This window comes from Hylobates moloch, unplaced genomic scaffold, assembly GCF_009828535.3.
Source record: "Hylobates moloch isolate HMO894 unplaced genomic scaffold, HMol_V3 SCAFFOLD_1, whole genome shotgun sequence".
Taxonomy (NCBI): Eukaryota; Metazoa; Chordata; class Mammalia; order Primates; family Hylobatidae; genus Hylobates; species Hylobates moloch.
Genome location: NW_026652276.1, coordinates 225,339,597 through 225,356,803, shown reverse-complemented (window position 1 = coordinate 225,356,803; position 17,207 = coordinate 225,339,597). Strand labels below are relative to the sequence as shown.

General features: G+C 36.2%; 1 protein-coding gene across 3 annotated transcripts in view; it reads left to right on the top strand.

The window, feature by feature from the left end:
- TPK1 (thiamin pyrophosphokinase 1) overlaps positions 1-17,207 on the top strand; it is a 411,439-nt gene that overhangs the window by 263,842 nt on the left and 130,390 nt on the right. For all 3 annotated transcript variants that reach the window (XR_009209712.1, XM_032762053.2, XM_058427633.1), the window contains exon 6: positions 6,422-6,568. Coding sequence is in view for 2 of the 3 variants with exons in the window: in XM_032762053.2 (XP_032617944.1) it covers positions 6,422-6,568 (147 nt within the window). In the remaining variant the exon portion in view is untranslated. The remainder of the gene's footprint in view (positions 1-6,421; positions 6,569-17,207) is intronic.

Below are 17,207 nucleotides of genomic sequence, written 5' to 3'. Positions count from 1 at the left end.
TTTCTTTTGAGAAATGTCTTCAAATCCTTTGCCTATATTTTAAAAGGGTTATTTGTTATCTTGTTACAGAGTATTCTGAGTTTCTTGTATATTTTGAATAGTAGCCCCTTATCTAATGTATGATTTGCAAATATTTTCTCCCAGCTCATGGGTGCCTCCTTTGTTAATTGTTTCTATTGCTGTGCAGATGCCTTTTAGTTTGAACCAATCCCATTTGTCTATTTTAGCCCTTGTAACTTGTGATTTTGGGGTCATTACCTAAGAAGTTTCTACCTAGAACAATGTCAGTCATAGAGCTTTTTCTCCATGTTTTCTTCTTATGTTTTATGGTTTCTGCTCGTATGTGTAAATCCTTAATATATTTTGAGTTGATTCTTTCATAAAGGGTGAGGTAAGGACCCAAGCAACTCCCAGACTCAAGCGATCCTTCTGCCTCAGCTTCCCAAGTAGTTGCGACTACAGATGCGTGCCACCATGCAAAGCAAATGTTTTTTTTATTTTTTACCTTTTATTTATTTATTTATTTTGGTAGAGATGGGGTCTTGCTGTATTGCCTAGGCTGGTCTTGAACTCCTGGCCTCAAGCAATCCTCTTGCTTTGGCCTCCGTAAGTTCTGGGATTACAAGCATGAACTGCCATGCCTGGCCTCCAATTTCTTTCTTTCTTATGTAGATATCTAGTTTTCCCAACATCATTTATTGAAGAGACTACACTTTCTCCAATGTGTGTTCTTCACAATTTTGTTGAAAATCAATTGACCATAGACATGTGGGTTTATTTTGGAGCTCCCTATCCTATTCCATTGGTTGATGTATCTGTTTTTATGTCAGTATCATGCTGTTTTGATTACTATAGCATTGTAATATATTTTGAAATCTGATAGTGTGATACCTCCAGCTTTATTCTTTTTATTGATTATTACTTTGTCTATTTGATGTCTTTTATGACTCCATATGAATTTTAGGAATTTTTTTCTATTTCTGTGAAGAACTACTTTGGAATTTTTATAGGGATTACATTGAATCTGTAGCATTGTGAGTAATATGGACATTTTAACAATATTAATTCTTCCAATTCAAGAACATGGAATATCTTTTAATTTGTGTCATCTTTAATTTTTTATTAATGTTTTATAGTTTTTGGTATTCAGATCTTTCACTTATAATTTGATTAAATTTACTCCTAAACATTTTTTGATCCTATTATTAATGGGATTGTTTTCTTCTTTTTCAGACAGTTCGTTGTTACTATATAGAAACTACTGATTTTTTATTTTGCACCCTACAACTTTACTGAATTTATCAGTTTAAACCATTTTTTGGTAGCTTCTTTAGGATTTTCTGTATATATTAATAAGATCATGACATCAACAAACAGATACAATTTCACTTCATCCTTTCCTGTTTCTCTTGCCTAATTGCTCTGGCTAGGACTTTCAGGACTATGTTGAAGATACTTAATATGATTTTTATCTTCTTAAATTTGTTAGACTTGTTCCATGACCTAACATATGCTCTATTCTGGAGAATCTTCCATGTGCACTTAAGAAGAGTGTGTCCTCTGTTGCTGTTGGATAGAATGTTCTATATATGTCTTTTGGGTCCATTTGTGGTACTTTAAAGTACAGTTCAAGTCCAGTGTTTTCTCATTGATTTTTCTGTCTGGATGACCTGTCTAATGTTTCTAATGTTTAAAGTGGGGTATTTAAATCTCCTACTAGTATTGTGTTGAAGTCTTTGTCTCCTTTCAGATCTCTTAATGTTTACTTTATATATTTAGGTGCTCTAATGTTGGGTGGACATATATTTACAATTGTTATATCGTCTTGATAAATTGATCCCTTTGTCAGTATATAAGAATCTTCTTTGTCTATTTTTACTGTTTTCTACCTAAAGTCTATTTTGTTTGTATTATGTATAGCTGCCCCTGCATTCTTTTTGTTTCCATTTTCATGTAATGTCTTTTTTATTTCTTCACCTTCAGCCTGCGAGTGTTCTTTAAAGTAAAGCAAGTCTTCAAAGAACACTCATAGACTGAAAACGAAGGAATAAAAAAAGCATTCCATGTTGAGTCTTTAAAATAATATATTCAACCACTCTATGCTTTTTGATTGGAAAAGTTAATCCATTTACATTTAAATAATTATTGATAGGTGCAGACTTACTAGTGCCATTTTGTTCATTGTTTTCTGTAGAGCAGTTGTTTTTTAGATCTTCTGTTCTTTTTTTCCTCTTGTATTCTTCCTTTGTGGTTTGATGGCTCCCTGTAGTAGTATGCTTTAGATCTTTTCTTCTTATCTTTTGTGTATCTCTTATAGGATTTTGCTTTATGGTTCCCCTGAGGCTTACATAAAACATCTTATACTTAAAACTGGCTATTTTAAATTGATAACAGCTTAATTTTGATCACATACACTACACATTTACTCTTCTACTTCCCACATTTTATGTTTTTAATGTCTTGCTTTATGTTTTTTTATAATATATAATCACTTATTATTAAAGCTGTAGTTTTGTTTTTGGTAATTTTGCCTTTTATCCTTTATACTAGAGGTATAATTGTTTATCCAGCACTGTTTCGGTGTTAGAGTGTATTGGATTTGACAATATACTTGCTTTTATACTTAAAGTTTTATACTTCCATATATTTTAATGTTACTAATTAGTATCCTCTTCTTCTGCTTGAAGAACTCCCTTTGGCATTTCTTATAAGACAAGTCTAGTGATGATAAGCTCTCTCAGTTTTTGTTTGTCTGAGTAAGTGTTTATTACCTCTTCATTTTCAAAAGACAGTATTGCTGGGAGTAGTATTCTTGGTTGACAGAACAACCCCCATCCCCCTTCAGGATTTTGAATGTATCATTTAACTCCCTTCTGGCCTGCAATATTTCTGCTGAGAAATACACTGATACTTTTGTGGAGATTCCTTTACACGTGACAATTCACTTCTTCCTTGCTGCTTTCAACACCCTAACTTTTGACATTTTGACAGTGATGTGTGTTGGTGTGGGTCTTTTTTGGATTTATCTTATTTGATTTATCATAGGCTTCTTGGATTTGCTTTCTATTTCCTTCCCCAGGCTGGGGATGTTTTCTGCCATTATTTCTTCAAATATATTTTCTGTTCTTTTCTCTCTCTTGTTCTTCTAGTACACCAATAATGTGTAAGTTGTTATACTTGTTGGTGTCCCATAAGTCTCTTAAGCTATCCTTACTTTTTTTCACTTGTCAGATATTGCTGAAGGATTAAGTAATAAAAGGACTGGGAATTGACCACTGAGTTTTGCTGTGTAGATGCCATGGATAATCATGTTTGATGGAGTAATAGGGGTAGCAAACTTATCTCTTATCTGTATTACTATAATGATCTCTTTGTATCTCCTGACTTTCCTTCTTGCCTTTCCACAGTTTATTCTCAACACACTCAGCATGGTAACTTTTTAAAATATATAGATCATGTCAATCCTCAGCCCAAAATGGCCCCGATTTAATGTTAATAAAAACCAAGGACTTTACAATGACTTAACAGAGCTCTATCTAAATCTAACACTTGCATTTTACCCTGATTTTTCCTACTTCTACTAATTTTTCATTTTGCTCTAGCAACTTAACTTCTAAAGCTCTTTGCCAATGCCTGTAGCCATGGAACATTGTCACTATATTACTATAGTCTGTTCTCTGAAACATCATCCCACCCCCTACTCTCCTGCCCCAGATGTCCACATATGTGGCTAATTCCCTCAACTTCTTTCAAGTCTTTGTCTACTTTATTACTTTTCCAATGCAGCCTACTGTGGCTCTCTTATTTAAAGTTGAAACATCCCCCCAACCAACATTTTTTATCTTCCTTTCTCCACTCTATTATTCTTTTTTAGCATTTACCACCTTTTTCACATTCTAACTTATATGTTCATTTAAAAAAACCTTTTTATCAAGTGTATATTATCCTTCATTTGAATATTAACTCCATGAAAGCAGGGGCTTATGTGTTTTTGCTGATATATCCTAATTGTTTAGGATATTTCCTAGCACATGGTAAATGATCAACAAACACTGGTTGAATTTTTCTTGTCATTAGCTTGTAAATGAAGCTTATAAAAGCATCAGATGTATATCTGAGCTAATAAATATGACGTGTTTGCTTTTTTTCAAAAGCTACTACCTGTTGGAATCATTTCCAAGTAAGAAAGTACTATTTTGTAGGAGTTAGGTGATGTTAACTCAGCTTAATAATTAGCTTCTTGCCTCTCTGGTTATTTATTCATTTTTTCCTGAGTATTTATATGCTCAAGGGAAGCTCAGTAAATACCTGTTGTCTACTCTGTTGCAAACACTGTGCTAGCGGCTGTGATTCATAGGCCTCCTCTAGAAGGAGAGATTCACAAGTATGTCAATGTTTATAACAAAGTGTGACTGGGTAATGTTAGAAATAAATGCACCGGGGTTTGGGTTCACATAGAAAAGACACACTTGCAGTCTATAAATGGTCTATTTTAGATTGAACACTCTGTCCTCTTTCCAATATCTCTGTGAATATCAAATGTCCTACTTACAGCCAGAACTAAAGAACTGCAAAAATGATCCAAAGCCAATTCCTCTTCTGTCCCACCTGCAGCTTGCATTGATCCTCTAGCGTTTTTAATCAATCTTGCTAAATACTTCCTGTAGGGAAAATGAGTAGTGATGAGAAGTAATCTTGCTGCTACTTTCTTCTGAAAAATTTAATGATTGATTTACAGATATTGCTTATTCATCATGATATCCCATTGTAGAAGATGGGGATTAAATTTCAGTCTTAAAGGTTATGGGATCCCTCAAGCCTTAGCGTATAGTAATGAAAAATTGAGAACCTAAAAAGGGGATTTCAGATTCTGTATAGTGAATAAACTTTTATCAGGCCTTGCTTCTGATACGAATTTAGGATTACGTGGATAGGAATATGCCATGAGCTTTTTACTGCAGCCTTAGAAATTTCTCTATATTTTTTATGCAATTTCTTATTTACTTATTTCTCTTCAGTTTAAAGCAAATGCTCTAGTTTTCCTGAAGTCATAAATAATCTCTGGGCCTTTCCCAACTGGTCTGTAGAGGCCCTCTTAATAAGGCCTCCAAAACATAAATAGAAATCATTTACCTAACTTGATATCACAAACAGAAGCCATCCCTTTGATAAGTCTATGTCTAATGGCTTACAAGTTAACTCTTTCCTCTGAATATTAACAGATGTCCTGGACATTGCCTGTGTATTTGGAGTAATACATACTTCCTAGAGTACATGGTCTTTCTGAGCCACAAAACCTAATTCTTCGAATTCTAAAAAGATCTCCAGGGAGAATAATAGATCCTTTAGATACATGGTTTGCCTGGTTTCTGTTTCTTTTTTTCTTTTTTGTGAGACAGAGTCTCATTCTGTCACCCAGGCTGGAGTGCAGTGGCGCAATCTCGGCTCACCGCAACCTCTGCCTCCTGGGTTCAAGTGATTCTCCTACCTCAGCCTCCCCAGTAGCTGGGACTACAGGTGCACACCACCATGTGGGCCCAGCTAAGTTTTGTATTTTTAGTAGAGACAGGGTTTCATAATGTTGGCCAGGATGATCTTGATCTCTTGACCTCGTGATCCGCCCGCCTCAGCCTCCCAAAGTGCTGGGATTACAGGCGTGAGCCACTGCGCCCGGCCTGCCTGGTTTCTTTGATTTTTAATTTTTGATGTTCCTGGGTACATACTAGATGTATATATTTCTGGGGAACATACAGATATTTTAGTACAGGTGTGCAGTGTGTAATAATCACATCATGGAAACTGGGGTATCTATCCCCTGGAGCATTTATCCTTTGTGTTACAAACAATACAGTTATACTCTTTTAGCTATTGGTTTGCCTGTCTTAAAATATTTTAAGCTTGATGTGAAGCATGTTACCCTTAGTAAAAATTCCCATTCTTTTTACATTCTGATAAGGTCACAAATAGGAAACTTATTTCAGAACTTGGTTCTTCTCTGTAATTTACTTTTAGTGCTGTTATGGAACCCCATTTTGAAGTATACATTCCCACAGTATGGCAATTAATCTATTTCTTCCTTAGGCTAATGAGTCTTTTCTTGCAATATCTTCATTTATTCATTCGTCAAACTCTTGAACATCTTGTATGTAAAGCACTTTGCAAAATCCCTGGTATAACCATTGAAGCAGAGAAACACAACATTTGGCTTCATGACCTGATACCACCTATTTCTCTAGGAATTGAACAGGTTCTGTTGGTGCTTGGTTAACAGGTTATTATTCTAAAGTCATGCCATCTTTATGGATCACACATTAAGCCTTTTTAATGTATTATTTTAAAACTTAAACACCAATATTCTGTATTTTTACTTATTTTTTATATGTGACTCTATGTGACTCCCAGTTTTACCTTCCTTGCTTAGGTTGATGTGATCGTGACACTAGGAGGCCTTGCTGGGCGTTTTGACCAGATTATGGCATCTGTGAATACCTTGTTCCAAGCAAGTCACATCACTCCTTTTCCAATTATAATAATCCAAGAGGAATCGCTGATCTACCTGCTCCAACCAGTAAGTCAAAAGTGAATATAATGTGAGCCCTTCCCTTCACAAAGCTTCTACCACTTGAGTAGACTAGGAGAAAACATTGGCCGTGCTTGGGTCTTTGAACTGTGAGTGGATTTAACATGTGCTCTTTCTTGTGGCCACTTTAATTTTGTCCCAGGTCACTGACCAGCAAAAATGTGGAGGAGGATCCTGAAAGTTTTCATTTTATTTTGTCTAGAAAACAAGAGAAAATGTCATAACTCTAAATCGACTAAGAATTAAATTGAGCACTTTTGCGTTTTGAACAGCTGAATGTGAATGATATTTGAGAAAAACCTCAATAGGGGAAACACAAGGCTTGGCAAATGTTGCTAATGTAATTCTTATGTATTTTGACTGTTGTCATTATAATTGGATATAATTGGAAACTGGCTTTGATTTCATTAGGCACTTAGAAGACAATCTTTAGCTTTTACTATTCATAAGTTGCCTGGTGATTAGTTCTCTGTCTCAGAATAATTTCTAATGATGTCTTTCATTTCCAATGATAAACATTAATGACATTTTCTCTCAATGTAGTACATAGAACAGAATTCTTACTAAACAAACAAATTTTATGAGGTTTATTGGTGGATTTCAGTTTAAAAATATCATTTGGTAACTTTTTTTTTAATTATACTGTAAGTTTTAGGGAACATGTGCACAACGTGCAGGTTTGTTACATATGTATACATGTGCCATGTTGGTGTGCTGCACCCATTAACTCGTCATTTAACATTAGGTATATTAGTAGATAGTTCCTTCCATTTTTGCCTCTTATTGTAGTCTACTACTTACAATTTTGCTTCTACCCTGTTGCTACACACCATCTGTAGCTGGCGTAACTAGGAATTGTGGTTTGGTTAATAGGGTGGGTTTAGTGCATGCTCACTATTCTTTAGCCAGTTTTACATTTTTTTCCTGGCTCTTTGCGTGTCCTAGCCATGTTGCTTTCTGGATAAATATGGAAGGGGAGGAGAAGAATTCAGATTTCAAACTATACTATCCATTTATTTCATCAACAGTTACAGACTGCCTTCTACGTATTTGTTGCACTGCATAGCAATTAAGGATAAAAATAAATCGTTGCATATGATCTTTGCTCTCCAGATTACGTGCAATGAAAGATCCATTTATACAAATGTAATCACAATTCAATGTTGAAAGATTAGTACCAAAAAATGAAATAACTGAAAACTGGGGCATGTTTGTAGTAAGAAAAGTCTTCACAGAGGCACTCACATTGTATTCACTCAATTAATTCAACAAACATTTACTGAGTACGTGCTATTTGCCAGGCTCCTTTCTAGGGATAGAGCAGTTAACAATATAAACAGAAATCCTTTCATGCAGCATACCTTCTACTGAGCTTACAATTCAACAGAGTCTTCAAGGATGAGTAGATTCTTGCTATGGAAGATGATGGGAAAGTTATTTAATTCAAGAGGAGCCAGGAAAGAAACATGGAGATGCAGGATATGTTATAGGATTTGTAGGTAATTCTGTGCAGCTAAAATATGGGCTGTGGTGTGGAAAAATGCCAGAAGATAAGACTAGAAAACTAATCGGGATACTGATTATGAAGAGCTTTAAATTCCACACAATGGAATGTGAACTTCTTTTTGCCATAGGTTTTGGAAAGTCATTAAAAGATTTTGGTTAGCAGTACAGATACGCTTTTTAGATTTCTTATCAAATTTGTTAAATACTCATAGACTCCCAACAGTTTCTGAAGTTTCAAACTTACTACTATTGTGAAGCAATGGGCTTTGTTATATTGCACTGAATTGATGGTATGACTGCTAAAGTATTCAGTTGTAACTTGTCTCTGTATAGATGCTCTGGTCAATATATTACTAGTTAAAGATGCAGTACAATACTTTTTAAAATTATAATTGGCAGATTCACTGATAGAATAAGCCACATCTAAAATATGAATTCTACATTAAGGTATTTTTACTGTTTTGGGTTTCTGTATTTTCCCTATAATTGGTATAATTATGAGCTTTCTGAAATGCATTTGGCTTGGGATTCATTGGATTTTCTTCCATCTATAGATTGTTGTCTGTCATCATTTCTGGAAAACTCTCAACCATTATGTTTTCAAATATTGCCTTATTCTTTTTCTCTTTTCTTCTGTACCTCCAATTAAATGTATTTAAGATCCTCTACTTGTATCATATATATCTCAGCACTTTCATATTTTCTATGTCTTAATCTCTCTCGGCTGCATTCTGAAGTTCTTCACTACCTCTGTGTTCTGTTCACTGTCCCGCTTCATCTCTACCTATCTGCAGCTAGACCCACCCTCTGCATTTTTAATTCCTGCCATGATTATTCTTTCTTAACATGCTTGCCCTTCACTCACATTTTTGAGGGGCTGTTTCTTAAAACATAATTATCAAACTGGTTTTATAGTCTAGAATAATTCTAATGTAAGCCAGCTGCCTTTTATGTTCACTTTTGCTTTCATGTTTCGTGACCTCAATTCCTTCTCTGTTTTATGATTTTCGGCGGGACCTCACATTTCTGAGAACTTTAAGTGTGGGAATTATTTGAGGCGTGGGTTAAAAGTAAATCCAAGGAGAATTTACATTTGCTTTTGCCTGGCTGCTGAGTGGACTTGTAGCCCAGTTCTGTGGGAGCATTAACTACTTAGGACATTTTGTCTGAGACTATTTTGGACCATGTTGTCAGTGTAGACTCTGAATGTAACACTGCTGAGAATTTGATGTCTGGTTACAAATGCTCAGGGGAGACTTTTCTCATCTCAGTTATGGAGTGCCAAAGTTTGGTTGGCCACTTTTCCTAGCAGACCAGTGGGAGTGTTATTCATATTCATCTTGATATTTCGGATCTCTGCTTTATGTGGTACAGCATCCTTTTAGATGTCCACCTTGGGCAGGCCTTGGGCTTTGTCTTCTGACAACCTTCCCTAGTTGGGGGCTTTAGAAACTGAAGCTCAGGTTCATCTGATTTGCTAAACACTCTCCAGATGAAAGTTAGCCTTGGCCTTCTTTTTATATCAAAATGTAGTTTTGGGCTTCTGGGCAAAATTCTTTTTTCTTTCTTTTTCTTCTTTGTTTTTTTTGGAGACAGAGTCTCCCTCTGTTGCCCAGGCTGGAGTGCAGTGGCGTGATCTAGGCTCACTGCAGCCTCTGCCTCCTAGAATTCTTTTTTTTTTTTAAAGATACATTTGATGCATTTTAGAAGATTCTCTTAATTTTTTTTAAATATTTTTATTGTTTTCAGTTGGCCAGGGCACTAATCTATCATATTGCCTCTGTACCTCAGTTACCCCCCACCCCCTGTCTATGTTGCAGTAATGATCAATTCCAGAACTGAGAGGCTTTCCAAGATTAGGTTTACTAAGTTTTTTTTTTCTTATTAATAGAATATCTGATGTGGCTTGAGAGGCATCCCACATTTTATATCTAAGCTAACTGGAACACATTGCTGAAGCAGGGAAACTGATTACTAGAATGTGGCACCACGTTTTTTAAAGGCCAGGCCTGCCTATAGCCTGTGCCACCTTCCGCAGGAATGAAGTTCTGCTGCCCCAGCCCAACTGCAAAGGCAGTCTAGGAAATGAAGCTTGTGGGCCCAGGAAGAGGAAACACTGATTTACAAAGCAAGTCTCTCTCAAACTGCCAGACACGGATATCTTGAAAGAAATTCTGGAATCGTGACCCTACATAACTTATAGGAATGTAACATACAATGTGTTAGGCTTTAGTTAGTTATTAAGGCAGAATCCCCAGTTCTCTAAAGTGGTAAACATGTTAAGGGTACCTGTGTAGTCAAATCCTCAAATATAATGCAATGTAGATTCTCTCTGTGATAATTTTGATTTTGTGTCATTGGAATAACTATAAAATTACCTTATCCTAATGAAGTAGTTATTACATAGTGTGGTGCAAAAAGCTCATGCAAGATTACACTCTCTGTTCTTTAAGGGAGTGACAATGGCAGGCACAGGCTTCCACCTGTGGGGTTAGCAGTACAGCCTTTGCTCGTCTTGGCCACTCTGTTCTAGGGAGTTCTTTCTCGAGACACAGCCTGGCTCTCTGCTTTTCTATCACTTTTAGTAAGCAAATAGCAAGAAAATTAGTAACACAAATGCATATGTTGAAGTGAATATGTTTAGGGGTTTAAGGTATGGATGGATCTCATGTGATCCACCATATTGGTAACAAGTTTTAATTGTATACCTGTGAATGGGTTTAATACTAAAGATCAGTTAAAAACTATAGACCAGCTGTGGTGGCTCACGCCTATAATCCCAGCACTTTGGGAGGCCGACGCAGGCCAATCACCTGAGGTCAGGAGTTTGAGACCATCCTGACCAACATGGTTCACCATGTCTCTACTAAAAATACAAAATTAGCCAGGCGTGGTGGTGCATGCCTATAATCCCAGCTACTTGGAAGGCTGAGGCAGGAGAATCGCTTGAACACGGGAGGTGGAGGTTGCAGTGAGCCGAGATTGTGCCACTGCGCTCTAGCCTGGGTAACAAGAGGAAAACTTCGTCAAAAAAAAAAAAAAAAAAAAAGAAAAACCAACTATAAAATTACTACACAGAAGCATTCTACATCCTAAAAATGAGACTTGTACCATTGGGTCTGAACTGGCTCTGTCAGGTGTTACTTCATATAACTGTGTTATTAATATATGTGATACATGCACTAAATGTGCCTGTGCATTACATAGTGTGCATACTTTGGGGAAGGTATTCAGAATGGACATCTACAGCAGACTGTTCATTATTTTTAGAATATACAGTCACAGGATGGGCAGGAGAAATGTTATAAATTTAAACTGAAATCATTTAAAAATATTGCAAAAGTAGGCTTAAGAAAATGTCTCGTATGCTTTAGTGCCAGATAAAGAATGACTTTAAAAAATGCTCATCATCACTGGCCATCAGAGAAATGCAAATCAAAACCACAATGAGATACCATCTCACACCAGTTAGAATGGCCATCATTAAAAAGTCAGGAAACAACAGGTGCTGGAGAGGATGTGGAGAAATAGGAACACTTTTACACTGTTGGTGGGACTGTAAACTAGTTTGTGGACGTCGGTGTGGCAATTCCTCAGGGATCTAGAACTAGAAATACCATTTGACCCAGCCATCCCATTACTGGGTATATACCCAAAGGACTATAAATCATGCTGCTATGAAGACACATGCACACGTATGTTCATTGCGGCACTATTCACAATAGCAAAGACTTGGAACCAACCCAAATGTCCAACAACGATAGACTGGATTAAGAAAATGTGGCACATATACACCATGGAACACTATGCAGCCATAAAAAATGATGAGTTCATGTCCTTTGTAGGGACATGGATGAAACTGGAAACCATCATTCTCAGTAAACTATCACAAGGACAAAAAACCAAACACCGCATGTTCTCACTCATAGGTGGGAATTGAACAATGAGAACACATGGACACAGGAAGGGGAACATCACACTCAGGGGACTATTGTGGGGTCGGGGGAGGGGGGAGGGATAGCATTAGGAGATATACCTAATGCTAAATGACGAGTTAATGGGTGCAGGAGACCAACATGGCACATAGATACATATGTAACAAACCTGCACATTAACCTAAACTTAAAGTACAATAATAAAAAATAAATAATAAAGAAAACAAACAAAAAAATAAAATGTTATACAATCTACTGGGAAAAAAAAACTTTAAATTTTTAATTTTTTTTAAAGTCAACATATAGTTGTTGAGGAAGATAATACTGATACTTTTACAAGAAGCATCTCATCTGAGCCTTATAACAATACTGGGAGAAAAGTAGGATAATATGGTCACACAGTGAAGTGTTTTGTCTCAACACTTTTTCCACAACATTGCATTTCCTCCTTCATGGGTTAATGGACTAAGATGCACATAATAAACCCTTGAAACAAGTCACAGCCCATAGGCTGGTAATTATCCATAAGCAGTATATAACTGATGGCTGGTTAGTGTGTGCATGTGTATATATAAATATATGTGTGTGTGTGTGCATGTGTACATAAATGTTTTTACCCCTATGATATTATTTTCAAGTAAGATAAATCTTGGATGCACTTTAAGGATATACCTCATCTTGTTGCTGTATCCTTAAGGAAAAATGACTTTCTAAAGTTTTATAATAAAATGTACATCTAACAATAATCTTTCATCATTTAAGCAGACTAAATGATTTACCATTAAGCTTTGCTAAAGTGGTAAAAATTCAATATAAATGTTAATTATTATGAGTGTGAGATTTGAGCCTAGTGTGTTCTAGAATTTTTTTTTCAATTAGATGATTTGAAATTAAAGATAATAGGAGGAATAAGTCATCTTATAGCAACTGTTTATCTGATACTTTTTTTAGTCTAGTAACTTGGTAAGAGAGCTTGTGTTATATCTGCTACACTAATTTTAATTGGCTAGAATAGTCCTAGTCCCTGGAACCAGAATGCACTTTTCTTGATCTTTTTAAAAAGCCTATCCTCGTATCATCTTAATCTTTCTGTGATGTTCTGTGTTTCTTTTGGAGTGTTTACATGTGAGACTCTCATGAGACTAGGTTGTGTAAATAAGTAATTATCTTCCATTCATTAAGATTATTTTAGTCATTTCAGACTGATCTATATGTCATAGTAGCAATTCACTTAAAGTGTATAGTTTGTTTAAGTCTAAAGTGTGTGTTCTCTTTTCAGTCCCCTCTCTGTGATGTATTTTTATTAGTTATAAATTGAATTTTAAAACAAGGATACAATGAGGTAGTTCCAGTTAAAATGAATATGGGAAGACGTTTGGAATTTTTTTTTTAGCCGGTTGCTTTTTTTTAGCATGTAAGGTTTTTCATATGGTATTTTTGGCATATTTCACTTACTATGGGTCAGAATGTCATTATGAGTGAAAACGTTGGTAGGTAGCATTTACTTTGTAGGAATGTTCAATTTGCCATTTGAAAAATAGAAAATTCAAAATAGGATCCATCATAGTCCCTTCCTTAAAATAAACATCCTTCTTTTACTTCCAAAAATGTGTTCTTGATAAGACATCATCACCTTTTATGAGGAGGGGATGCTATGAAATAGATGACAGACATTTCAGACATGAAATATCGCTGATGTCAGTAACTAGTTAGGCCATCTTCCTGCTGAAGAGTCAGCTGCTCGGAGCCATGTTTATCACGCTGCCTGTGCGGAGTGTGGGCGGCTCCAGGTTTCACATACATACTTTCTCATTTTCTGCTCCTGTGCTTCTCAGGAGTACAGAAACATTAGCTTCTGTACACTGAGCATAAATTATCTTTTATCTCCAAGTTTTATGGCAGTTTGTAATACAAGTTAATAGGATTTATAACCAAGAAATGAGATGTCCAAGAGTTAATAAGGCATGCCTTTTAGATTATCCTAAACCTTGCTCGGTGATTCCCGCTCAGGTTACCAGTATCTGATATAGGAGAAGGTGGCACAGAGCAGACTTCTGTCAGTTTTTATCTCACTGGAGCAAACTTGCAAATATGTTGTAAATATTTCTTCCTCATCATTTTAGTCATGCTTTACTGCTGCTTGTTTTTTTTTTTTCTCTTTCACCAGATCAATTATTTACTATATAATGTCCTAACATTATTTACATTATACATTTGTAATGCTGGTAATGAATATGATAAAATATGCTGAGAGTTTGATAGAAGCTGAATATTCATGATATAAATTTGCTATGCCTGATGGTTTCTGCTGAGAACTGGGCGTTTGGGTCGGTCTACCCTTGTGTGCACATGTCCAGCACAACCTCATCAGTGATAACATCAAAGAAGTGATTCTCAGCGTGATTTCAAGTAGGCGACAGAGAGTTCTCAATTTTAGACAACACTGAAATCTTCCCACACTATTTATTACCCCTTTTAATTCCCTTCTTTGGAATAATCATTATTATTTTATTCTTCCTCTGTGTCTTTCATGTAATTTTTATTGTTGCTTGGCCTTTTAGAATTCCTAGTATAAACTACATAGTATCACAGAACTATTAAATATATATTATTAAATATAATAAACTATTAAATAGTGTAAATAGTGTAAAGCTTTAGAGATCATTCTATAGATGAGCAATTGCAGAGACATTTATGTGATCTGCCCAAGGTTATATGCAGTGTTTCTTTGGTAGGTAATTGATACTGAAATTGAAAAAGATCTGATGCAGTAATAGTCTGAAAAAGGACCATAGGCATTTCATACCAGAAATGGCCTGTTACATTGACCTTCCCAACCTCCCTCCGTCTTCCAAAAGGCACATTGTGAATACCTGTTCCTACCTGGCCTACACCCACCTCAGCTTGTTGCCCTGGGAAAGTTTTGCCACTCAGGGTTCAACGCCTGGCTGCAATACTCTTTACCTTCAAATTCTGTCCTTGCCTGGTTCTCTCCTTTCTTGGACTTGTTTGCTCTGCCATGCCAGTGCAGCAGATTCTTCTTCACATGGAATGCACACGGACACATCTTTGCTAAGCGTCCTCTTCTTTTCCCTCTCTTAAAGTGTTGCCCGGCTTTCTAGGAAACAATTTTCAATACTCATTCTCTCCTTTTCTTTCCCCTTTCCTTTGTGTTCTTTTTTTCCTCCTCCTCTACATGACATTTAAAAAAATAACACAAAAATCTATCCTGTTGTAGTATGTGTTAATTTCATACACGTAAGCAGGAAAACCTTGTATTTTAGTATGAAATAAGACAATAAAATTCCAGAGCTATACAGTTCTCATTTTTTAAGTGCCCTAGTGTTCCCTTTAAATCTCCATAGAAAATTTTCCTCTATGGTTTTATCCATGTTTAATTAAACTAATTTTCATTTAAGAAGTTAAACTACACACTTGTCTTTACCTTGTAGCTATTGTTGTCTGTTTTGTTGATTCACAGAGTAGGATACTTCAAAAACAAACATTCAGTAAATACCTATGATGTGATAGACACTGTGATAGGCACTCAGAGTACAGAAATAAAAGGCACTGCCTTTATTCTGCTGCTCACAGTTTAGTACAAGAGACAGAATAAATATTAAAATTCAGAAATACGTATGAGAAAACACGGGGAGCTAGGGGGATGGCAGGAATCAAGCATCTCACCCAGACGGGACACAGGGCCAGTGGTCCCCAACCCTAATACCTGGCACTCACCCACGCAGCATGCAGGCCCTTTGACCTTAAAGAAGCCTTTCACTGAGAAAGATTTATAGGAAGATGTCCATCAGCAAAAACTTAAGGGGATCCCTCAGTGATTCCAAAGCAGTATAGGAGGAAATACCGAATTCAGTCTTCATGGAAACTGTTTGAAAACTTATGTGAACATTGGCCTTTCCTTTCAACCATGAGTGATGGAGAATCAGTTTTGGAGACTTGAATAGTTTCTAAGAGATGATATCAAGACTCCATAAGTGATATGGAGATGATATCTGAACTCAAGACTGCTAAGAAGTCAGGCAAAGAAAGGAATAATGACATTTAATGTGGAAGGAATATAAAGCAACAAGAAAACTTGGCACGTTTGGGGAACAGCAAACTGCTGGATCATGGGGAGCCATTGGAGGTGCAGCTGGAGGGAAGCAGGCTCTAGAGCATGAGGGCTTCCTTGAATCCCCAGGAAGTGGTCTCTATATTGAGAATAAAGGTCAGGTTTTAAGGGTTTTTTTAATCAAATGAGTGGCATTTGATTGACATTTTAGAAAGTTTAATTTGGTGGGAGTATAGATTGTTTATGGAAGAAATAGAGGCCAACCAATTCTCTTGGAAATCCAAGGAACAAATGGTGAGTAAACTTAAGTAAACATGAGAGTGAAGGAAAGATGATGGAGTTTGTTGGGAGGTGTGCTCAGAAGTCTTCCTCGTAGAAATGCAGAGGGAGAAGTCGGTGTAATACCTGCATCCTGCATTAGGGAACTGGGTGCTGTCCTTCTTTGAGATAGAGCAAATGGGAAGAGCAGATCAAAATGGGAAGATCAGCAGTTGACTCTGGGATATAAAGAGAAAGATCTATCTTTGGAACCAAATGGAATTGCCTCGAAGGATATATGGTCTGGCCTGGAGGTATACCTTGAAAATTGTCAATGTGTAAAAAGGCAAAAGAGTGATGAGCTTGGATGTCAAGAATAAATAGGATACAATGGATTTGGCAGCTAGGAAGAAATTAGCCAGGAAGAAATTTTGATAAGTTTCTATGGCACAATATGGGTGGAAACTATATTACTATGAGTTGAGTATTAAATGGGAAGGGCAGTTGAAATATATTTGTTTTCTTTTGTGTTACTGTTTACCCTTTTTTGTCATTCCCTTATAGAAGTTGATTTTTTTGTGCTAAACTGGGAACTAATAATGGCTTATAAAACTGTTTTGGTGAGACCATTTTTCCAAGTTAAAAACAAAACCATAGCACATGTATTTGGGATTTTGCCTTTGTATCTTGTGCAGCATGACTGAGAGTGCAGCTGCCATGCTGCATGTCTGTAAAATGCTGCAGATATTCATGGACACTAATTATACCAGCATACACTGGAGAAGTACTTTTCACCCTACTTTTAACCAATATTTTCTTCCAGAAAAAAAAAAAAGAAAAAGAAAAAGAATCTCCT